This window comes from Passer domesticus, chromosome 1 (assembly GCF_036417665.1).
Source record: "Passer domesticus isolate bPasDom1 chromosome 1, bPasDom1.hap1, whole genome shotgun sequence".
NCBI lineage: Eukaryota > Metazoa > Chordata > Aves > Passeriformes > Passeridae > Passer > Passer domesticus.
Window position 1 is genome coordinate 12,866,513 of NC_087474.1, and position 25,742 is coordinate 12,892,254.

At 37.4% G+C, this 25,742-nt stretch overlaps 1 protein-coding gene across 15 annotated transcripts in view; it reads left to right on the plus strand.

Annotated features, from left to right (window-relative positions):
- Positions 1-25,742, plus strand: part of PARD3 (par-3 family cell polarity regulator) — a 441,795-nt gene that overhangs the window by 270,827 nt on the left and 145,226 nt on the right. For 12 of the 15 annotated variants that reach the window (XM_064395692.1, XM_064396060.1, XM_064395838.1 and 9 more), the window contains 4 exons: positions 6,621-6,771; positions 13,270-13,459; positions 18,243-18,394; positions 19,435-19,479. In XM_064395692.1, the coding sequence (XP_064251762.1) occupies positions 6,621-6,771; positions 13,270-13,459; positions 18,243-18,394; positions 19,435-19,479 (538 nt within the window). The remainder of the gene's footprint in view (positions 1-6,620; positions 6,772-13,269; positions 13,460-18,242; positions 18,395-19,434; positions 19,480-25,742) is intronic. The other 3 variants (XM_064395762.1, XM_064396222.1, XM_064395910.1) reach the window with 2 other exon arrangements.

Sequence of the window (25,742 nt, forward strand, 5' to 3'; positions counted from 1 at the left end):
TCCCCTGTCTTCAAGTCCAGCAATTGTTTTGCATTTGCAAAGTCAAACTGACTTCCTTTGAGATAGACCAGAGAGTCTGCTTCTTTCTTTGGTAAAACTGAATTTGAATTGGATTTTTAAGGCAGTTAGTGGTATGAAACGGTTCTTTTGGTTTCAATGCCAATTTTCATAATCAGTCCTCAGAATTGCTGAGGAGGGAGAATTAATTTGCAGCATGATTCTGCAGATTGTTGTTTCTGCATGTTTCAGTTTAGACTAGGATGTTTGTGTACTTTTTGTATTTTGTTTGCTGTCTAGAAGTGAGTGACAGAACCTCTGCTGTCCTGGGTTGAGGGAAGCAGAACAGTTGCTTCTGATCTGCTGCAGAGTCTTTGTCAGAGAGTTTTCTTTGGCTTCTTGAACATGAAACAATTTCAAAACTTGGTGAAGTGACCTCGGATACTCCTTTCCCATGCCATCATTATTCTCAAACAGCTTCACAAGTTCTCATGTTGTAAACTAAGCCTTCAGAGCAATTGTAGTAATAATGTAAATGTACATAAACACCATAAGAGTATTATCTTGACTTCAGAGAGGCAGGGAGGAGATAATTTATATCATCAGCCCTTCCATAACTGCAGAGTCAAAAGAGACCACAAACTTCCCAGAAGGTAAAGAGAGATTTTGTGCTGCTGTGGTTTTGCTGAAGATTTGCCTGTAGGAAGAATTTTCATTGACTCACCAGAAGATAGTGTGTAATCTATCTAGGTTTCAAGTGAATTGTCTTGTAGTAAATATTGATATAAGCATGGAGTGTTAGTTATGAATGAACTCTAAGCCAAAGCTGTGCATCTGAGTTTTTCTCCTGTTTGCATTATGTCTGTACAGAGTACAGTAATGTAGAATTCTGCTAGCTGCGCTACTACAAACCTTGCAAAACTGTGTTTAATATCTCTGCCACTCCAGACAAAATCACACACTGAATATTTGATGGACACTGTTAGATTAGTGTAACAAAAACATTTAATTTGGGATTTGGCTATATCTGAGGTTCCCTTGCCCCCCATTTAAAAAAGTTAAACATTCTGTTCTGTTCTGTGTTTTCAGCTTTAAGCCTTGCTTGTTAACTCATCAAGTTTCCTACATAAGCATGGAGAGACTCTTTAAGACACATTTCCAAAGCTGTGAAAACAGTGGGAAAAATTGAGAGAATAACAATAATATTGACTTGATATTCATATATGTCCAGTTTTTAACACCTCATTTTTCAGAAGAGGAGCCATCAGCTTTTTAGATCTTTATCTCAGAGTTGAAATTTTTTTAATTGCTCAGATTTAAGGAGAAATGGAGTTCTTGTGCGGTGTTCTGTTAATTAGTGATACTGTTGTGATTAGCCTTTATGGGCAAACAGCTGGCGGCTGCATTGCCAGAACGTGCTCAGCACTCAGGCACAGCTGCCAGGCACGTCCCTGCAGCTGGTGGCTCTGTGTGCTGATTCAAGAAAATAAAGGTAATTGTTACTTTTGGAATCCTGTGCTTTTCAGTCCTGCTACCTGGACAGTGTAGAGACACAGATTGCTCATCTGCACTCTGTTCATGTCACAGGCAGGCAGCACTTGTCTGCCATTAAGTGAGAGAGTGTCACCATTTTCCTCAAAATGAGAAATTTCAAGGGTTTTTTCTTGTTTAGACCTCCCTTTTTTTTTTTTTTGACAGGATGAATATTTTGCCAAACCTGCCTGAAATGAAGCTTTGCAAATTATTTGCAGATCCCCAAATTCTCCATGCATATCTGTTCCTTTTTTTTCTCCCTTTGAAAATGAGCATCTGTGAAGCAGAGTCCTGATTCCAGATTGTATTAGGACCTCATCATTCATGAAATAAATTGACTGATAGATCAGTGAGACTTTGCAAATGAGTGGTTTCATTATAAAAGAAACAAGCAAGCATCTTTTCTTTTCCAGTGTGTGTGCAAGTATAAAATATTCAGCATCATTTTCCCCTGCATGCATTGCCGAGTTACCTACATTGAAGTGTAGGTGACAGGTTTGTTTTTTCTTTCTCACTAGATTAGTCTTGTGATGACCTTTTGGAATTTAACTGTCAAAAAGTCTTTAGCATCTTCTCCAAACACACTGATTTCCCTGTTCATTCCCATCTTCAACTCATTGATAAAGCTGTTTATCAACTTAAGCTATTCCCAGCTCTGATTCCTAGGGGAATCTACAACTCTTCTCCATCCTGAAGATCAATCTTTGTGTCCAATTCTTTAGCCAGTTTTCAACCCAGAAAATTAAAATTTAGTCCAGTCCTATGAAAACTTAGTTTCTTTAATGCCTTTGATATTGATGCCTTGATATAGACTAGTAGGATTTTAAATGTTGGAAAACGAAGCTGTAGTATTTTGAGCATCTTAACCACAGTAGATAAGATGGATAAAAGAAAGCCTGGAGAATAATTCCGTGTGACAGAAAGAGCTTCAGCATCCTGGATGCAGTGTCATATATAGCAAATTTGTGTTCGAACTTCTTTAACACCCATAACGCTTGCATTCCTATATTTGGACAATTTATTTTCTGTAGAAAAAAGGGGGTCTGATTCTTGTTTCATTTAAAAAAAAAAGAGTTTGTTTATGCTTTGAATATTTTGGCACTCTTCTTGTGCATAAACCTTTTTCATATGTATGTACATAACTTCAAATAGGATGGATGGTGGTGTTTAAGTAAAAGGGACTGCATTATTTGTCCTTTTATCATCTAGATAAGCAGCAGCTGGGCTAGCTGGTACAGACAGTACTTTAGCAAACAGCTGGTTTTTATCTGAATGACAAAGGGTCAGGGTAGTGCCTTTTTTTATTTAAAAAAATTTTAGTCTTGCTTTTTTAATTTAAGAGAATGGATAGAAAACGAGCTACAGGCAATCTGTAGCATGGGAGGTTTTATTACATATTTAGGAATATGATAATTTAGTAAAGATCAGTGCTAGGATCCAGAGAGGGAACTCTGTCTTTTCAGTCTAGAGAGAAGAAAGATCAGGGGATCTTTACCAGGCAGTGTCTATAAATACCTGATGGAAGTAATAAAGAAGTAATAAAGATTACTGATCCAGACTCTTCTCAGGGCTGCCCAATGTCAGGACAAGAAGCAACAGGCACAAACCAAAATAGAAGAAATTTCTTTACACAGAAAGAAAAATCCTTCTTAGAGGTCAACACTGGCACAACTTGCCCTGAGAGGCTGAGGAGTTTCTGATCTTGGAGAGATTCAAAACCCAACTGGGCAGGGCACTGTGCAACCTGCTCTTGCAGACATTGCTTTGGGCAAGTGGTTGGATTAGGTAATCTCCAGTGGTTTCATCCACCCTCAGTTGGTCTGTGACTCTGAACTGGCACACCAAGGGGTGCTCCAGCAGCTGTTGATAGGGGGCCAGTTGCCACATGGATTTCTTTCCTTGCCAAGCCTTTAATGAAGCTAGCAATTTGTACAACTTTGTTTATGTTACCCACTCTTTATCAGTCAATCAAATCAAATTATACCAGATAGCACTGAGAATGGCTAAGAGAAGGAGCTAGAATGTGTAATTCCAGCTCTTTATTAGAAATCCATCACAAAGAACAAGTCTATTTGAATTGCAGTCTTGCTTTTGACTGTTGGACTGTTTGTCTTGCCCACAGCACAGTTTCCAAATTCTATGTTTCTTTTCTTGCACAGACTTTCTGTTAACAATGGAAGGAAAAGGCATTTTGGGTTTTTTTGTGACACCCAGTTGTCTAATTTTTGATGTTTTATAAGAGGCATTGTATCTTTTGTAAAATGTTTGTGTAGCTGGCTGTCAATGCCTTTGTTTAAACTCATCTTTTGAGATGCTAATTAGAAATTGATAAAGTTTTACTCATGGAAAGTATAAAATATGTGATTCACTTTACAAAACATGGCCATATAAATGCAACACTCCTGCTATTTCTTTTATTTACCCTGTACTTTACTGTATTACCAGGAATGAATTTCTATATATTTCTTTGCTTCTGAACCATCTTCTTGTCAGTGTCTTTCTGAAAATCTCTTGAGACCTTTCTACAAATGAGTCTGAAAGTTGATGGCTTGTCACACGAAGGGCTGTGTGATATGGCTCACTAAAAGCTGGACACTTGTTACATAGAGTCATCAGTATAGCACTGGGAGAATAAATCCCAAAGCACTTTGATATTTTCACACCTTATTTAAAGGCAGTGAAATAAAGGGTAGTTCATAATTTAGTACCTTTATCATGCAAGTTTAAGCTCTCAAGCAGTCTAATGTTGCTACACTCTTTTTTTTGTCAAGTATTTCAGAAGTTAACATTTCTTTTCAAATGTGCCTTAGATTCCTTTATAACAGAGTCTACAAATATTGTTTAATTTATTTTTCAGTAAAGCTGTCAGTTGTAATCTGCAATTTAAAAAAACTAATAAAACAAATCCTCATTTCACAATTTAAACCTTATTGAGTCTAATTCACTTGCACTGCAAGTTTATTATTCTCCTGCAGCTCAACGTGCCTCCAATTGTAATTGTGTTGACCCTCCGATGCAGTAAATCTCCCTGGTGCTTATCAAACTGGGAGAGATAAGTCTACAGTTTGGAACTTCATTAAATATCTCATTTATATTAAACAGATGATGGCTTTGAACAGAAATAATAATTTTTACAGAGTATGCGACCTCCTGATCGCGGTCTCCTTGACCGTAACGCGACGTTTCCAACCCTCCGCCCCCGTGCCCCGGGCGCCGCGCCAGCGCCCGCGTGTCAGAAGTCATCCGTCCATTGGGCTCACTTCAAAGCCTCTGCTGGGGAGAAAGCCCAGGGCTTTATAGCCCTTGAAGCAGATTTTTAAAACTTTTTCATAGCATGCATTTCTTAGTTGTCTGGGGAGTGCGGGTGGAGTGATTAATAATGGGCAGCTGTTTCAAAAAGAAAAAACAACCAGCATGTTGCTTGTTATTGTAATTCCTGAAACTATGAACTACTCCTCTTGTGCTTGTTTGGAGATCAGTCAGTACTTGGAATAAGCATTTCCAGTGGCTTCAAATAATTTTCAGCATGCTCAATATCTCTGAGTATCTGGACCCTGTTGTATTTCAATATGTATGAAATAAATGCTGTGGGGTTTGTGGAAGGACAAAGGTTTGTGTTTTTAAGATTTAACTATATACTTCAATATGAAGAGGCGTGTTGGTTAGAAGAGCTAATGTTTTGATATCTGAGTTCATACTACTTTTCTGCAAAATACATCTATTTTTTAATAGTTGTTTTCTTTTTAATAGAGTTAAATTCAGCTCAAAATGTTCCGGTGTCTTGGTTTAATGGTCTTGGAAAAGCACCTTGGTAGCATTATTCAGAGGACAGCAGGGTGCTGGAGCCCAGGTGAACCAAGAGCTTTAGGGGCAGCAGGAAGGCTGGATGGTGTGAGGATTGGGCTATGGTGTGCGGAGTCTCTTATCTCTGCAGGAAGCAACTGGGCCCTACTACACTGGGCATCCACAGTGACCTGTGAATGCACAGATACTCATTCTTCTCATTCCCAGGGGCTGTGCTGACAGCAGAGCTGTGGCTGATTGGGTTGCTAAATCCAGGTAGATGATACCAAATTATTTTCTTTGCCTCTCTTGGGTTCTGTGTTCCCCTGAGGTCTGATTCTCTTGGACTCACCAAAGAGAACTTGACTTTTTCCTGTCCTCTTGAAAAATCTGAGAGGCCATTGTAGGAAGATACTGAGAGGCTGGGAAAATACTCAGGCAATCTTCTGAAGGAGAGCAGCTGGGGTGGGCAGGAGGCTGTATATGCAGCCTTTCTCTTTCCTGTGCACATGGCCAAGCAGGCTGTGTCCATCACTTCCACCACATACTTCATCTGTCTTGTGATGCCCTGGAGAGTTTGGCCTCAGTTGTGGTAGGCAGGGGTCTGGCAGCTCCAGGGGTTTGAGGGCTGGGGTGGAGGGTACCCCAGGTATTCCCAGTTCTGCTTTTGTGTCTCTGCCTGGATGCTGCAGCAAGAGATGAGAGGAGCTTCGAGGCTGCATGAAGCATGTAAGATCTCTTTACTCTTCAGTCAGGAGAGACAGAGCAAAGAACTCAATTTAAAAATAAAATTACGGTGAAGTCTGACAACTTTTGTGTTTTTTTCTTTTGTTCCTAACTACAAAACTTTGGAGTGTGATGATTTCATTTGAGAGCAAGTTGCACCACTGTGGCAGCAGCAGCACCATTCCAAATAAGAGTTCCTGTTCCATGCTCCTGACAAGGGCCTTGTTGTGTTCAGCTGTCACTGTGCAGAAGATGGCCCAGCTGTCTGCTGATGGTATTGGAAACAGCCCAACTGTCTGTTTAAGAAATTATCCAACAAAGAGATACCAAAATGTAATGGGTTTTTTTCACCAATTTTCTGCTGAAGGATTTGAAATTTGACAGGGCACCATAGGGGGTGCAGTGTAAAGGGGTTAGAAAGTTGGTCATTAGGCAGAGCTGTCATTGCAAATTATCGCTGTCCAGGATGAGAAGTTCTAGCTCATTTGGTGCTCAGAAAGGTCTAGGCCTTAGGCAATTTGTTACAGTTCCCCCATGTGGTTAAGGGGACCCCAGGCACTAATTTTCCCCTCTCTTTGCAGTTGGAATCACCTGGGAGCCCCTCCGGGCCAGAGCTGCCCATAGAGACTCTGCTGGATGACCGAGAGCGGAGGATTTCCCACTCCCTCTACAGTGGGATCGAGGGTCTCAGCGAGTCACCCACAAAGAACGTGGCATTGGGCAGGATAATGGGTGAGTCAAGCCCTGCTAAGCAGGGCATCTTTTATTTCTCTCTGTGATTCATTGAAGGGTGATTAATGTGTTATGTGGGAATTGTGAGCATGGAGGTTGCACTGACCAACTTAAAACGTGCCTTAAAATTCTTCTGCGCAAGTCTTCTGGATAGTTAATGTGAGGAAGAAGGTAAGGTGGGATTCTAAAGTGAATTTTGCATCTTGTGGCAGGTCATAGAATGAATAATAGTAGCATTGAACATGGTCTTTCAATGTCTGGTTTGGGACAATAAATTATTGGTCGGTCTAGGCTCCATGTTACATCAAAGTCTGTGACTCATGGGAATTCATAATTTTTATTCAATATTCCTTCTCCTCTGTTTCACTCCTACTAAAATACAAAAATAAATAAGGCAAACTTGCGTCCATTTACGCTTATTAGGGACTTATTAATTTATTTGAATGTGTGCTTTGTAGGACACCAATTTTAAAACCTCATAACTAATTATAAGCATCCCTTGTGTAGATTCTGTACCCTGCCATCTGCATGGTCCCAGTGGATAATGAGGTTATTAGTGCTTGCTTTGCAGCAATTCAACTTCTGATGTACAGAGCTAGGTAATAAAGACTTGCCTTGCCACAGGAGTGGTTGGATTTACTGACTAGGATGGGATTAGTTTGAAAGGATTTTCAAGTTTAAACACAAAAAGCAGCTTGATGAAAATAACACCTGACAGAAGACGTGACGATTGCTCGCTTGGGTTGCGAGTTTTAAAAAGAAGACATGGCTATTAAATCTAGGACTTTTTTTTAGTGTATTAGGTACACAGAATATATTGGAGCATGCTGCTATAAACTTGATATGAAGCGAGGCATAACTTAGTTTTCAATTGCTATAGATTAGTTTTTGGCCATATAAAACTAGCCTACCATATAGGCTTTTCCAATGAACAGTTTGTGTATATTTTTCACCCTATATTTTTTTATTTGGGTTGGGTTTGGTTTTGTTTTTTTTCCCACCCATATTTTCTATTGAAAATAATTTTTATATTTTGTATTTTGCATTTTCTTTGTAGTAGCAAAATAGGACTGCTGTTAAACTCTCTGAAAATCTGCAAGTTTGCTATTTAGGGTATTTCTTCCAGTAAGTCTTTTGCCCTTTTTTGTGCATTTGGGCAATAGTAATTAAAAACATGTCGTATTCTGTTCTGTTGCATTTCATTTTGTGCAGCTTGGAAGGAAAAATGTGCACATGACAATCAAGACAGTGTGAAACCATGTCACCCAAAGTCATATGCTCTTAAAGAGAAAAATTTAGAAAAAATTGTATTTGTTTGTCAACAAATTTAAGGAGTGATAAAATAATTTGAAGTCTTTAGCACTACTCTCCCATAGAAAGAGCTAGTTCTTGTTGTGTCAGGGCTTTAGATAAAACATTTGCAAAGCACTGCCTTCTGCTTTTTCCATCAGTGCTGCAGAGCATTTGCACACAGAGCTCATATAAGCGTTAACAAATTATCACTTTAAACATGTTGTCCATTGATGGGAGAGGGAGCCCTGACAAAGTCTGGGTGCATGTGTGTCAGCAATGCAGTTTATTTCAGCATCAGAGGAGCACAAGGCTTGCCATGCCAAATTGAACTAGTAGTTCATCAGCCCTTTAGCAGTGGCCAGTAATTGATGTTTAAGCCACAAAAAACCAAAAAAGTGTTTCCAAAGCTGTTAACATCTTAATAATTTTAGATACCTTTGCATTGTGTACATAGAAAAAAACCCATGTCCTTCATTTTCTAGGTTTCTTGTAACCTGAAGTTAATGTTTTGATTTCCTGTGAATCATTGTTTTTCTGAATTGTTTTCAGGAACCAGAAACTATGTAGAAAATTGGTTGGTTGTGACTTTAATTCACTGAATCTTTAGTGGAAGCACGTTAGTGGAAAATCAAATTGTGCCTGACCTCATAGTAAATGTGATCTAAGAATGTGTAACTAAAACTGGTCTTTCCAGGATTGGGCTGTTCCCTTCTGCAGTCACAGCAGCTTCACAGACCTGTGAAGTTTAAACCCAGTTTGTGGGGAATAGTCAGTTTTCTAATAAGACTATTTTTCTGAATTAATCAGTATCACTAAGTTAAAAGTGCAGTATTCATAATCTTTCGTATACAAGTTTTCTTGCAGTGCCATGCAACAGAGAGGTATTGCCTGTTGGGAGAGATAGGTACAGTTGCTTGTTTCAGAATAGTTAACATTTTAAAAACTCAGTTACTTTTATGCAGTGGAATACCCGTCTTTTGAAATTGGTAACGAGAAAAAAAGCAGGGTTTTTTTTATTTTCCTGAGAATGTTTGTGTGGTGTTACATGACTCTTCTTCTCTTGAAAATTGGCCTAAAATTGAGGATTAGTCCTAAGAAGAACCTGGCTGAAGAACACTGGAGGTCTATACCTTCCCACACCAGTCCTGCCCATGAAAACAAGCCCAAAGGAGTGCTTTATGCAGTGCTGCTTCCCTTGAGTGCTCTCCCCATATCAAGAACCCCTCTGATGAGCTCTCTGAATCATCTGATATCTTTTGATTTACCCCTCAATGGATTTAACTGTGTAAACTTTTAGTACTCAGTACTTTTTAGTGAGGAGATGACAGTATGTTTTCATGGAAGGAATAGGTCTTCCTGCAGCTTTTGCTCTTGGATGGGTTTGAGTTTTCTTCCTTCCTACGTTAAACTATTCAAAAGTAACAATTTCAAAGTCTGGAAAATGCCTGCTTGTTTTAGTCATTGCTTAAATTTGGAACAAAGATTTCAAGAGTGTTTTGTTCTTTTAAATACCATTAATGTAATTTCAGAAAAGGTATTTAAGACAATTTCCTTACTCCTTCATAACTGACAATCAAGAACTGGCTGTCAGAGTCTTGCTGTGAGAGTGGGAATAAAATACCAATTTTAGGATGTGATTTAAATTATGTAAAATAATGTTTGCTTGCTGCAATAAGTCTACGTGAATCTTTTCATGTTTCTGATGATTCTCATGTTAATCTACTTTTCTAGGTGGTTATTGCTATTATAGATTTTCTTATGATTTTTCATTTGATAATATTTCACTGGAATTTTCTCATGGAGAAAATATACAATTTTCTGTATTCAGGGAATACTTTTGGTTTGGAGGAGATGGGATATTTTATTTATATAAATTTGGTCTAAAGCATTAGATGGCTGTAAGAACTCTTATATTTATTTGTTTTATTATTTCCAGGGTGCATGTTATTCAGTAAAACAACTGTGTTATGCTGGTTGGCTTGTCTCTATAATTAAAAATTCAAGTCTTCTTCTGACATACCGTTCTTGTATATCATGCATTATGCTCCTGAGTTTTTCAATACACAAATACATAGCTACTGTCTGTATAAATTATTCTTATTCAACAAACAGCTTAGTACAAAGTCCTCTTTCATCTCCTTCTTCTAGTTGCTGATATTTTTTTTATGAACCCGGCAGGTTTTGTTGCTAACGGTGACTAAACAGAAGATATATTTGGGGGGTACACAGAATAACAAGCACTGAATCTGCTTTTCATCCTGAAGGATCCCCCAGAACTTTGTGAAGTTTGATGGTTCCTACACAACAGGAAATACTCTGTTCTCTACATAAATAATTGCTGTCTTAAGGGTAGCATCAGGAGGAAACACTACTGACAAAAATTTAGCTAGAGATGTAGAGTGTGTGTCTCAGTGAAATGAAAATAACCCTTTACAATCAGAATGTAGTTCCTTGGCCAGGAATCTCATCAAAATGTGGTGCTCTTCTACAATAGCTGACAGATCTGAGCACTTTCTTGAAATCCAAGGCCTGTATACAGTGGAGAATCTTTGCTGTTAGTCATTCTCCAGGCATTCTTTGTACTGTTGGTCTGAATCCCACAGTATCAACATGCTCATGAGTCATTCATAAGGTAATACTGGGTTCTGAACATACGGTGAGAGTGTTCAACAGATTTTGTAGACCATCATTTAAAGAGCAAGCAATAGCAAAAGCACAAGGATCAAGCCAGAAACAGTTCCATGACAATGCAGTGTCAGTATGGGAGCCAAGTTATCCCAGCAAACATATTAACTGAACTTTAGGGAATTTCAAGATTTGAAAGGACCTGGAGCAGTTCAGTTCTTCATGAATAAACCTGTTATTCATACTATGTACTGTGATCAGGGTTTTTTTATATGGCTCTATGTTGGTGGTTTAATTCAGGTACAAATTATTTTCTGGTGTATTATAGGTGTATAATAGGTGTGAAGGTGTATAATATTTTTTGAAATATGCTGCTTGGCATATTTTTCCTAGGATGAAAATCCTCATAGACAAAGAGACCAGCCATTTGATACTGAAGCTCTGAGGCTTCTTTTTCTGCACAGACAGATGGGAACCCTTCTTACCCAATAGTTTGGTGTAGTCCTCAGGCTGTGCTCCTTTAGATTGGTAACTTGTCCAAGAAATTTCAGCATCATTGTTCTGAGATGAGAAACATTTGAAAGGGAGACTGTTTTACCTTGCTTAGTGCAGTGTCCAAAATACTTTATGTTATTACAGATTACCTCACTGAAGCTGAATTAATAAATGCAAAACTGGACTTGAAGTGTTGTCAGAGTCTAAATTTCATAGAGTCTAAATACCACTTTTCCAGCCCAAGGGAAAATTATTTTCTTGAAGAGGTTTGTAGACAGATATACTGAAGATTACTGGGTTTGAAGTTTCTTTGATGTTTCCTTGTAAGGTTTCTCACAACACTTGTGGAATTAATTCTCCAGGGGTATTTTCTGTCCACTTCAGCTTAGTTCTCTACAAAGCATGTATTGAGTTCAGTCCAACCATCTGCTGGAGGTGAAGCCTTTCACCTGTTTTTAGCTTCATCTGCAATGGAAAGCATAGGCATGTCAGATGGGTTTTCTCCTTAATTCTAAAGCAACTATTAAAATGTCAATCTTCACCCTTGTCAGAAATAAAGAAGGGTAGTGAAAAGTTAAAAGTGTTCCTGAATTACTGTAGCCTCTCAGATGGGAAGTTCAATCTGCCGAGTGCCATAAGGTTATACCTTTTCACAATCAATTCTTTGGAGACATTATTAAGTACAGAGTTAACAGTCTTGTAGGCATTATGTTTGGAAAGAAGTACATTACCAGGCTAAACATTAACCTGTCCATCAAAGGAGCTATTGCTGGGCAGAATCAGCTGTTATGCAAACTGCATACATTCATTTCAGTTTGACAGTGATGAGATGTTCACCATGCAGTACCTTTTCCTTCCAGCCACTTTTTCAGCCTTCTTTAATGATCCCTTTGAAGCCAGTTTTCCCCTCTTTGGACAGATTACTGTATGTATTATCTAGTACAATGAGGATTTTAACTACCTCTTTACACATAGGGTTTTGTTTGTTTGTTTTTTTTGTTTATTAATTGCATGCAAAGGTAGTGATGGTAACTGAAACCTTTACAGAAAAGAAGAAAACTTTATTTTCCCCTAATTGTTCACATTTTTTTCATATCTACAGTGAAAGTAAAGTGTGAAAATAATTGATGTGTCCTTAGAAGCAGTTTAAAATATGGAAATAGAAGTTTTGTGATACATTACACTGGTGCATCATAGTTTTAGAATAATTTTCAGTTTGTTGTCAGATTAATGGTTGATTAAGCTAGTGTGTTTCTTCTCATGAGATGTGACAGTTTTACAAATTGTTTTAGTAAGATCATACCATCTTTTAACTTGTACTCTTGCAAATTTACCCGACGAAGTCTACCACTGAACAGACTCATACTGAGTCTTGATGTAGTCCCTGTCATGTGATGGTTCTTGTTTAAGTGTTTTATCAAAAGTGTTAAAACTTTAATTTGTTGATAATAGAATTTGGTAATTTTTTTTTCTCCAAATTTTGCATGTGTCCACTTCCCAACACCACTTGAATAATTTCTCATTTCATGAAGGCCAGGCTGATCTGTTAGTCCTTGTGGAACACATCCTTTGTTAACAAGGTGATTCAAGAGGAGATACTGTCTTCTGGGAGAGGTGCTTTTGAGCAGCTCCTCAGCCAGGACCTTAGACTATGGACACAGACAGAAACATGGGAGGTTCCTCTGAACATCAGGAAACACTTTTTCAGTGTGAGGGTGACCATGCTCTGGCACAGAGTGCTCAGGGAGGTGGTGCAGAAGCAATTTGTTTGGGGTCCTGGGCACATGGCTGTCTCTGCTTGAGTGGAAAGGGTTGGACCAGAGGGGAGGTCTCTTCCAAACCTCAACCCTTCAGTAACCTTGTGGTCTTGCAGTAGGCCACAGAAACAACTGGTGAGTATCACTTTTCAGACCTCTGCACAGGAAGATAGGTACAAAGTGAGACATAGTTAATTTTATTATCTGCAGTGTGTCATTCTTATCAGTGTCACCATAACCTTTTATCATCTGTGATGAAATATTTTTCAAGGCACTCTCTGCACACTACTGTTATTTAGTTTTGGGTTTTTTTCTCCCTTTTGTCCAGGTAAATATCAGCTGTCTCCAACAGTGAACATGCCCCAGGATGACACTGTCATTATTGAAGATGACAGGCTGTCAGTCCTTCCTCCTCATCTCTCTGACCAGTCATCATCCAGTTCCCATGATGATGTCGGGTTTGGCACTGTTGATACTGGTGGATGGGCTAAAGCTGCAATTAATGAGTCAACAGACTGGTAAGAGCATGGTTTAGTGGAAGGAAGAAAGAGAGAGCTGTGGTTGCATCTTTTGCTTTAGTTACATTTCTGTCTACTGCTAATTTTAATTTTTTTTGGTCACATTTGGAATTTACTATTTTCAAACTGGTAATTGTCCCTGTTTCAGGGAGGAAGTCTATACAAATACCTCTGGTTGCAGTTTTGTCTTGTGTTAAATCATATTTGTGGAAATGTTACTTAGACCGTACACAGCTATGTTATTTTGATGATCTAACTTTAATTTAATTGCTAGCTGACCTAGCTTTTGTAAAAAAATAACTTAGCAAAATTTAAACACTTGAGTTTATGAAAAATGAAAGACTGATTGGAAATTGTAATTTATAAATTTCACTGTAAATATATCAACGTTTATAAAACAAAAGTTTTATTTTTATATTCCATTGTATATCTAGGAGTATTTCAATACTTTTGCATACTTCCTTGCTTTTCCTAATAATGTGCTAATCTTTTAAATCTACTTAGAGGTCAAAGCTTTTTGCTTTGCCTCTGTGTTAGTGCTTGTGCAAAAAGAGCTAGTTAAGATTTCTTCATTATGTGTGAAGAACTACTATTCATATTGTTAGATGATTTGCAAAGACAATGTACTGCAATAGCCCTAAATTTAAATATACAGAAAGTAACAGTTCCACATTTAAAGGTGTAGAAAGTAACTTTATGTATTTAATCCATAGTAAAAATAAGTTTTGTGAGTCTTGGGTTGACTCTTCAATTACTTTAACACATTTTAACATAAGAGCCTTAATGAGAAATGCATTGAGTTCCATTATTGACTTGCCTAAGTTCCTGGCAAAGAAATACTGTTTATTGCTTAGTTAGTACAAGTAATGCAGATCTAAGATTTAATTTACAAGTCCTGTAATTATCTATAGTAATAGCAAAATAAAAGCACACCTCTGTATGCTACGACTTCTTGAAGCTGGATAATTACCACAAATGGTGTGAAGTACTAGAATTTTCTTAGTTTTCTTGTCTCTTGAGCCTGTTATGAATATGTCAGCAATATCTTAATATAACAGCAATAGCACCTGCTGGCTGATATGCACCTGTCAGCTTCTTCTTTGCTTTGGACTAGTTTATTTCATCTTTATTTCTATCTAGGAACTGAGTTCTGTATTTTAAGCTCCGTTTTAATGTTTGTATGAAAATGTAATTTTTTCATTCTTATTTACTTTTTTTTGATGTTACAGTTCTTCTTATGGACAAGTCATACCCGTAATCTGGGTCCATGAAAAGTCCATTTGTCTTTTGTAAAAGCTGAGAATCTGAGACATTTAAATAGAATAGTCCTCAAGCCTGCACATAATAGCTTATTTCTGAGGGAGTATTTTTAGCTGAATGTGAGCAAAATCCTATGAAATAAACTTAAAACCCATTTGAAAACTGCAGATGTTTTTACACTGACTTCTGCAGTGTGTCTTGCTATTCATACACTTCTTTGTAAATTAAGTAACAGTAAAGAAAACAAGGATTAGGTATTGTAGAATTGATCACACTCAAAAAAGTTTTAAGTGTGTGTATGAGAAACTGTAAAGGTCTTCAGATACAATGGCACTTCAAAGAGTTAGATCAGTGTTGTGCTTTAGTATCTAATGTATTCTATTTGTAAAAAAAAGTAAATAGCAACAGAATTAGATTGTTGCTATAATTTCCTGTTGCTAATGGATGAAGGAAGACTTGTAAAACGAAGGTGCATTGTATGATTTTGCTGGAAGGCACAAAGGGTAAAACTAAGAATATGGATGAAGGGTTATCCAAACAAGAATGACAGCTGTTCTGAATCACAGAAGAAAATGTAAGCTTTTTCAGCCTCACAATATCTCTCTAATCCTTGATGAAAATGTTATGAAAACAAAGGGCCAATAAGACAGGATTAATAAATGGAATTTTAATAACATTGAGGGTCAGAAGACGGTTACATTCTTTTAAGGATCAGCTGTCATTCCAGAAATCTTATTTGTTAAGTATTCTAGAATATAGTAAATTGCATTTGGCATTGCTTAATGACTTGCACTAAATTCACCTCTGTCTTATTGATGTAGTTGAAAAATATTAAAATGAGGCATTTTTAGGGGCATTAATTCCTCCTCTGTGCTCATTGGCTTTTGCAGTTGTTGCTCTTCTTGGGGACTTTTGAATACTTTTAGACAATGTACATGCATTCAGACACCTGTGATCCACTCCTGCCTTAATTACTGAAATACACTCATGGGTCATTAATAATAGAAATAAAACAGGACATGAAAAATTAGAACTCAACATAAGGCTCAAATAAAGGTGCTAAGTAGCACCTTTAGGGTGCAGAATACTGTGCAAGCATGTAATAATAATTCCCTTAATAAGTATGTGTGGAAGGGAGGTGTGACAAGGGCAGGTCAGGGAAGCAGAAGGAAAGTCTCTAGAAGTGGTGTCAGTGGAAATGCTGGGTTCCAGCCTCCCAAATTCCCAGTTGCTGATGCCATGTCCAGACCCTACTGCTCTCTCTGGCACCTGTGGTGTCCTTTTCAAGTTATATTTGAACTAGAGTTTTAGTCTCTTCTTAGGACTTCAAGTTCAGTATATAAGTGTGTGCTGTGTTTACATGGAAATGATATTTTACTCTACTAGAAATTTTATATAGGAGGATCAAAGCAAGCTTGTTTAAGAAAAGAAGAATAGAGCCAAAACAAATAATTTTATAAGTTCACCTTTTCTGAAGAAAGTGTCACAAGATACATTTTGTTCGGCAAGATGAAGTCAGTCATTTTAACAAATGTGAGCCTGTGCTAACAGATGTTGCTGGAAAAAAATTCTCACTTAGTAAAACCACATTTTTCTGGCCTTCAGAGACAGGGCTGACTAGCAGGAAGCCAGAAACTTCTGTGTGGCCTTGGTAAAGTCAATTATGATGTGATTGTGAAAGGTGTTGAAACCCTGTAAGTTCAGTTGGAGTCACTTTGGAGGACATTTTCAGATTTAGGTTGTTCTTACTCAAATACATGTTGCACTGCTATAAATGCTAGAAGTGTATATTGGCCTTGTCTGTTTTATCTTTCTATCATGAGGAGATAATTTTTCTCCTGTTTTGTGGGAGTCAGTGTTAGGACAAAATAGTTATTTTTGAGTATGGTCTCTGATTCATCAGAGCTTTTAAGCATATGCTTGAGAACATTGCTAAATTGCGCAGACATCTCTGAAATAGTTGCAGTAATTAAATGTAAAACATTATGAGCCTGAGCCAGAAACATTAAAGTCAAAAGGCACTTGACATTGGCTTTATTCACATAAGCTCTGATCCTGCTCACACTGAAGTATTACATGCCTGTCACAAGCACATATCTTATTATTTGTAAATCTGCCATTACTAGACTGGATTTCTTTTTGGCTATCTGGTAATGAGGATAGTGATTTTCATCCTTTACTGTACTTTATGCCTTCGGACACTTTTCCTTACTTCTTTTTCTCTGTTTTGCCTAATATCCAGGTGTTCTTGATCAAAGATACTTCTGTAAATTAGAGTACATGGCATACATAAACATGTGCATGTTACAGAAGTTAAAAGTATAAGTTGTTTTTTGAAGAAATTCACTATTTGCCTGTTTCTCACTAGGAAAGAGAGATGTATTTTACTTAGCCTTTACAGTAAAAATAATTCTTTAGAAACATGGTACTAAACACAATATCTTGAGTGGCATGTAGAGATCTATTTAGAGATCTCAGTGACAAAATATTTAACTTTTTTATTTTGAAGTACAACAATATTTAAAGAGGAAATTTTGAGGGATCTTTCACCTGTAGGATAGATTACAGTGGTCCAATACTGATTTTTTCAGTATTTATGCTTTTGATTTCATTTTGTGCCAGCTGAAGTAGAGATCTATATACTATCCCATTTCTAGGAGCCAGAAGATATTTTTGTGAGTTTCCTTTCATATTGTTTATTAGCAGTATGCAATCTTGCCTTTTGAATAAATGTTTTTAGCTTGCACACCAAATTTTGCTTGCATTCTTACACTTGTGATTTTGGCAGTGTTTGAGCACCATTAATAAGTCTATCTTCAGCATGTTTCTGAGGCAGCTCACTGAAAACCTGGCTGCCTGAGCTGAGGTCAGTTTAGAAGCCTGCAGAAGAAACAAAAACCAAACACACTTTCCCCCATTTCTGATTTGGGGATGGATTCACTGTGGCAAGTACTTGCTCTGTGGGGAGGCAATGAGTACATATATGGTTGTTTGTCATAGCCAGGCTAAAAGCAGGAGAAGCTATGAGAAATCTGCAAGAAATTTCAGATATGGAGAGAAATTTTAATGCAAACTTTTTAAATTAAGAAGTTTCAAGCTCTGTGGGCTTCAGGCAGGAGAGTTTCTATTTATGTTTTACTAAAAATATTTTCTGATAAAGACAGATCAGATAAATTACTACCAATAGAATAAATTTGTTTCTCAGGAAGAAAAAAGAACTGTTTTATTCTCCTGCAAATTATTCCTGTGTTGGACTTTATGTTCTGATAGAATATGTATAGTGACCAGATGTGTATATCTTTCGTTAAAACTGTAAGTGAAATCCTTGCTCCTTTTTAACTAGAATTGCTTAATGCAGTGAAACAAATCCTTTGTGTGTGTAACTGAATACTTGCAGGGTGTATTTAAAACTGTGAACTTAATCGTTGCTAGAAGTCACGTGCTAAATAAATGATTTTCTCTGAAGAGTGAAAGGTTGCGTGATCTTGATAAATGTTCGCATGATTTTTTTCCCTTCCTACAGCACTCTTAGTCCAGATGTTGTTCCCGTACTTGCCTTCCAGCGAGAGGGTTTTGGACGCCAGAGCATGTCAGAAAAGCGTACAAAGCAATTTTCAGATGCCAGTCAGTTGGAGTTTGTTAAAACACGAAAATCCAAAAGCATGGATCTAGGTAGTGAGTGATGTTTTTTCAATTTTTTTTTTATTTGAACCTGATTTTCATGTTGTAAGTATATAGATTTTATAATTCCAAACAGATTGTGTATGTGCAGGAGTACTGCACATAATGTCTACTTGTGGGTAGTAAAGCACTAACTTGAATGGCCAAAGTGGCCTGGGTGTTGTTTGTTGTTTGTAAATGTCCATACATTCAAATATCATAGCCCTCTGGATATATGGTTATACCTAAACACAGTAAGCAGTATTTATTAAAATGGAGGTGAAAAATGCATTTACCAATCCATACAGAATGATTGTGTAAAACTGTACCACGCTGTGGTTCTGGGTAGTCAGGTTTATTCTCAGTCCATGATTATAATGCAGTTAGCCTTAAAGGTCTTTCATAGTCTCTCGTTTTGTAGATGAATTCAGAATTAGAAAATGGGACTGGTCTGACATGTGTTTGAGACCCAAGTTTTAATATTTATATCAGAAGCAATATATAGTAGCAATGGCTAAGACAGGCAATCACAGTGATCCTTTTAACTGATAAACCAACTGAGAATAAGTAATTGCTAACAAGCCCATCAATTTTTCTGCCGTTGAATTTAGATTCTGAAGTGCAGACTCTAGTAACCTCAAACAGTGAGTTTTGATGGCTTAAACACACAGAATTCCCTACTCAGAATAATAAAATATAATGCAATTCCCTCCTTTACAATAGCTGTGTCTTGCCTACAATCCCTAATTCACAGACTTCCTCAGGCTGCAGTCAGGTTGGAGGTGTTGATTGTCTTGACCAGTGCCGTGTGCTAACGTGTCAATAACAAATTGTACCTGCCCGTGATGTGAACGACTGACACTGCATGAAGGTTACTAGTCTGCTGCCACTTCTACCTAGAATGTTTGCTTACTCTTGCAGTTTATTTGCATGAAGTAGGACATTTCTAAGGTCCCCTAACTTGAAAAGAGAATATGCAAGCCAGGAGGAATGTTGAGTGCATGTGGGGCATGGGCACTAACTGGGCTAACCGTTATGCATTTACCTTTTAACAGTAGCTGACGAGACTAAGCTCAGTACAATGGATGACCAGAAAACAGGTAAGAATTGACAGTAAGGCTGTTGCTATAGAAACCTTGGTCAAAGCAGCTTACCACAATTACAGAACTGCCAGTCAAATTGCATGAAAACATGAATATTCCAGTACTTGCATGGCTGCTTTCTATTGTGAATAATCAAGTCATACAGAAAAAGAAAATTTTGCTATGGGATAAGTATCTAGGGTAGTATATTCAGCCAGGTCATGCATGTGATTGTAGGCAGACACCTGTTTCTGCACTTTAAACTCATAAATATTCAGAGTTGTTTGGGGTTTTTTGTTCTTTCAAAAAAAAAAATCTTGGAAAATCTCCTCCTAGCTTCAGACTGTAGTGCACAGAGAGATTTAGAAGAGTCGAGTGTTTGGCTATTACAGCGCTAACACAGTGCTTGAAAATAATTATTTTAATTAGAAAACTGCTGCCTTTGCCTTAAGTGGTCATCAGATACATGTTGTGCATTGAGTTGAAGATTATTTGTGGAAGTTGATTTGCTTTTGGAGCTGAAATGTGAGCATCGTAACAGAACAAAAGAATATGTAAATAGAATCTTTTCCACATACCATTCATTGTAATGTTTCACAAAATGATAATGAGAAATAGCTTTCAAGGCATATTTTTTTATTAGTAATTAAAATAATGCACCAACTGCAATTATGAACCTTTATGATTTATTAATATAAGTTAGCTTTTGACCTATAGAATGCTATTTTAATTAGGCTAGATCCAGAGGACACCATAACATTACTTAGCTCTAATTAGGAACAATTCACCTTTTTAACCTGAAAATATTATTTATTTAGCATGATTTCAGGAGTAGTGCATTCCATACAGAATTTACATTTACTAATTCACAACTGCATCTCTGTTTAACTGGACTGTATAACATGAGCAGGAATACTGAAAAGCTGTAAGAAATCAAGTGATAAAATTATAATTTTTATTTGAACAGATAAGTCTTCTAGCTTTTAAAACGTTGCAGAATATGGCCACAGACTTGCAGCTTTGCAAAAAAGGAATGAGTAAACAAAATCAAAATGTATGAATGTTTTGGAGGATTAAAGCCATCAGAGTGTGAATGTATGAATTGTGTTAATGGTTGTGGTAATAATTGGTGATTAGGAACTGCCTTCACCTCTGAGCATTATTCACATAAAAACAAGTTAAAGACCAAACTCAAAATGATTGTAAATTATTTTTCATTTTCTTATTGACCTGTGTAGTTGAGTGGAATGTGATTAGAATGTTGTACAACCTGTGTGTTTTAGTAAAATGCAATCTTCAGGTTTTAAAAGTGCATAGTGGTTTTGGTGTATCAGCAGAGGGTGGTATGAACTGAGTGTAGTTTTCCGTTATATGTAACACCTGGATTAAATTCCAAAAAAAGAGACAAGTTGGACAACTTGGGTGAAAGGGCATGACCATGCTGTCTGGACTAGGCAGTTACATATTTTGTGCACAGCAAATGTGCTGGAAAAAAATTTTCAGTGGCTGGAAAAAAGGGAAACCTTTTGCTGTACTTTTATTTTATTTATCCTGCGTGCTTTTAAGCAGGTTTTGTATATAAACACTGAATATCTCCCATTACTGAAGATGGATGTAGCTGTTAAACAAACCACTTACTGTAGTTTGGCTTAAAAATTGTCTGGTTCTAAGAAAAAAAAATGCTTCAAATGTGAGGTGAACTATGCTTTAATGAACTCTAGAAGCCAGAAAACTTCAACATGTATTTACTTTAGAAAAGATAAAAACAAACTCTGTTACTGTCACAGTTGGATTTAATAGTATTGGCTGAAAAGGAGAGCACAGAACTCTCCAGCTCTAGTTACTGTAATAGTTTTTAAATTATTTTTCTTTCTATAGTTCACTTGAAGTACCTAATCCTTGCAGTGTTTACAGTTCATCCTAGAGGTTAGAAGTATATTCAGTAGCAATTGAGCATGGCTCATTTATAGAGTACCAGGCATACTATAGCTCTAGGTGGTTATTTTTCCATGTGCATGTTATGAAAATGAAAAAGAAAAAAATCAAATAACATTTATTTAAATTATTTATTGATTTATTTTTACACAATGCTTTTTAATTAAACTTTTATTAAACTGAATCAAAATTAAACTGGTTTTGATGCAGTTTCTTGCTTTATTCCTCCCCTGCCTTCCCCAGATGAAGTGTTAATCTGTTAGTGACTGAACTGAACAAGAAATGGAAAATTTTATCAAATGTAATGGAGCAGATATTACTAAGTAAATAGACTCACTGATAATGTCCTTCAAGAGGTGTTTAGAAAGTAGATTTTATGCCTTTGCAAAACTGGTTTAATGAAATCCAGAGAAGTTTTTGGCATCAGTTGCAGGTAGCATTTGACTTGACAGCTCATAAAACTAATGCTTCAGAAAGAAAAAAAAAAAAAAAAGTAATTTAAAATGATTTAAAAGAATGTGCTGATGAAAAATGTGCTTTATAAACTAAAATTAGCCACTGGACAAAACATCATATATCCCTTGACACCATGTGCTTTGCCTTTGCAAATGGCCCAAGCGGGTTGGTGTCACTGTCACTGTATAAATAATTACCTTAGGGTGAGATAAGGGGAGGCACAGTGAGCTGTTAAACAGTGTCAGCACAAGGGAGAAACAAAGGACTTGGGGCAGGGAGGAGCACAGGGGCTTGGTGTGATGTCTGTGTACTCAGTGTCTCCTTGGGATGTGTGCCATGAGAGAGGCACCTGCGCAGCCATGCACAAACTGCATGGTGGCTGCATGGCTGGCAGGGCAAGGCTTGGCCCTTGTCCCCAAGGGCTGGGGACACAGGGAGAGGAGGGACATGTGTGGTGGGCAGGGGCTGTGCTTGGCAGGTCACAAAGCCCTCGGGAGGTGACAGGGTGTGGGCACTGCTGAGCTGTGAGGAGGATGCATGGTGGCAGTCACGGCAGGAGGACTGCTGAATACAGAGGGATGAATCCACCTCAAAGGATATTTGTTAGGAAAATCGTTGGAAAGGGAGATTTTGATAAACTTCAAATTTTGAAAATGATAAAAGAATCCCTTTCATCCTCAGTCATATAAATATGCTTTAGGTAGATGTGTCTTTTCCTCTCCTTTCTTCTACTTTAAATTCTGATGTCAAAATAGAGGTAGGACTCATTCTGAGCAGATAACACTTCTGATGATTGCCACCAGTGCTGTAAAGGCTGGAAGAAAATGCTGACATTTTTGTATTTAGAAAACAGTGTTTTGATGTGACTCATAAATTTTAAACAGAATCCATTTTAAAGAAAGTTTGCTGGTTTTTACCAGATTATGGGTAAACGACTCACTTTCTGACTGGTGAATTCTAGTAATAAATTCTTAACACACTATTTACAGGGACACCTAAGTGTATATTTTTAAAATAGTAGATTTGCTATGAAGTAGCCATAGAAGATAGTGAAGGTATTAAAATATACATAGCTCTATGATCACAGTGATAAAATTGGTTGTGAAAGGAATTTCCCCATTTTAGATTCTGCAACCTGTTCCCATTTGTGTTCATGGCCACCCAAGTTCAATAAATATTCTTATCATTTATGTAATCCATTATTAGTTTTACAGTATTCAACATTAGGTCATATCCCAGATGGGATATCCTTTGGGAAAACACAGCTTACATAAATACAGTTCTCACAAAGGTCTGTATTGGGTGTCAGGAAATTGAACTTTTTTTAGTGTTCTTTATGAACACAAATGGGCACATAAATGCCTTCTTTATAATTACTGTTTACAAAAAGAGCCACTCAGTAATTAGGAAAAGATATATGAGCATTTCATTTGGAAGGTTACAAAGCACAATGTAGAATAAGGAAGTTTACAGTAAGTTGCTATGTAAAAGGACACCCTTTCCTTTTGTATATGAAATTGGATCTGTCAAACAGCTGGTTTATATATTATTGTCCCATTTCCTCTTTTTTTTTTTTCTCCAAGATGTTGCTTTTTTTTTCCTGTCTCATAGACAATTAAAAAAATACAGTGAAATAACTTGAAAAGTAAAAAGCAAAATAAAGTCTCTTTTCTTGTGTACTGCAGGCATTAGTGGAGGAATAGCAGATTTGACCATGGACTAGAAAGTGGGCAGTTTTATAGGGCGCTGTCTAAATCAGAGTGCTTTTAGTTGATGGAGAGAATATTCTGTAATATGCTCGCCTTAGACTTCAGGCCATTTTCAGAAGTTTGGCAATTCCAGACTGCAGCTTGTTTGCACAGCTGGGAAGCCACCAACCCTCCCTGGTCCCAGCTGGCCCTGTGCTCTGCCCCCAGCCATCTTCACAACCCTCAGCCCTCTAACTACAAGCTGTGTGTGAGAGAGTGGCTTCTTCTAGGAGGTGGGAATTCCTGAAAATAAAATTTCTCATTTGTTGGGGTGCGTTTATTTCTGGCCAAGGGTCCAAGCAGCAGGACTACAGACTGCTGGGGGAACCAAACAGCAGGAGTTGTGTAGATCTGGGAGGGTAGATTTTTGGTTTGTTTCTGTTTACAAGTTAATCTTAACAGTAGGGCAGCTGAAGGGAAATACTTTGACAGCTGCTGTTTGAATTGATTTGATCTGAGGGATTTCAGTTTAATGTAATTGCTCAGACTTTTAATAGCTGGATAGGAAAAGACAGCATTCACTGCCTTGCTTCATATCATACCAAGGTAAAAAAAGATGAGGGGAAAATTTGCCATGCTGCTGTTCAGCATCTCTGGGAGCAAACAACCCCCTTTCCTCCCCAGAGAATACTGAATAGTTTTAGTAGTGCAGTAGCAGTTTTCCCCAATTTAAGGTAACTTCACATACCTTTTATAAAGACAGTGACAGATGCAGTCTCCCTTCTGTCTCCTAATTTCTTCCAGAATAGGGATCATCTTCAGAACTTTGTATTATTCTGAGATAAATGCTTAAAAGAGGTAGTTTTCCTTTTTTACACATTTATTCACACCTATGCTTATTAATGTACTGTTTGTAGTTTAGGTATTCCTGGGGATTCAAACCTTGACTCTGTCTCTCAGTGGTGGCTGGCTGTGAATTTTATTTTTGCCAGATAAGGATGCTGCTGTCAACTAGGTAACAGCCTGCCACCTGGGACTGTTGTGGTGCCACAACGGTTCTCTTTTGTGCTCCCTTTCAGTAGAGAAAAAGTGCAAATTTTGTATTACAGGTGAGGGTTCTGGTCTCATAATTTCAGGAAATGTAGCCATTATGATGTTGTCCCACCTCATCTTGCTTTCCACTCCCAAATCCTATGGAAAATCTAGCTAAGACTGTACTTGCACTTCTGAATAAAATCAATAAAATGGGGTGGTTTCTTTGTTTTGTTTTGTTTTTTTTTTTTTCCCTGAAAGATTCTTCCTAGTTTTAACTTTAGTATGAGGTCTAATTGTGCAGTTGTGAGGTGATTTGTAGTGCAAGTGGTTGTCTAAGAACAAAGGCTATGCATTTAACCCACAAACCTGAGAAGTAAAGTCTGGATAGAAAAAGGCTGTTGCAGAACACTGCCTGAGGCTTTCTTGGCACTTCTCTGGACATGCTGCCCTTTTCTCAGTGATAAATAAGAGCTGTCCTCAGCCCCAGCTACAGCAGTGCTGCCCCAACAGTCATTCCTTGGGACTGCCAGGAGTGTGTTTATTTTCCAGCTGGGTAACTGGTATTGCCCATTTTACTGAGTCCTTTGCACAGATTATTAAGCAATTTCACTAAGTCTGTTAAGCAATTTCACTAAATCTGAGCAAGTCAGCTGATACTTTTCAGAAGCATTTAATTATAAAATAGTTAGCAATTTTAAAACTGAGACAAACAGCATGTTCCTTGAAGGCAGAGGTCAGGCTACTTTGCAAGACTGTTACACTAAACATGGTAGGAATCATGCCCATAGTCTGCTCTCTGTTTATTAATTGCTAGTACAGAGGAAATTTTCTGCTCAAACCAAAAGTAGTTAATTGTTTTGTTAGATGCTGTTAGATATGCATCTGTGCTCGTTGTATGAGCTAAGTTTTTAAAGCCCAGTGATTTCTTTATCATTTAAATTGTGTAAAATAATAGTAATGGATGTTGGTCTCTCTTCACTGATTTGAAAAGCCAGACATTGCTAACATTGTCAGTTCCACTGACTGTGACTTGACATACTCATTTGCTTCTGAGACCAACAAATCTGTGGAGAATTCCCTACAGATTATTGAGAGATGATGTGAATAATGTTAAGTGTGTCCCCAAAGACTTTCAGGATGGATATGCATAATCAAGCATGCTGTTCT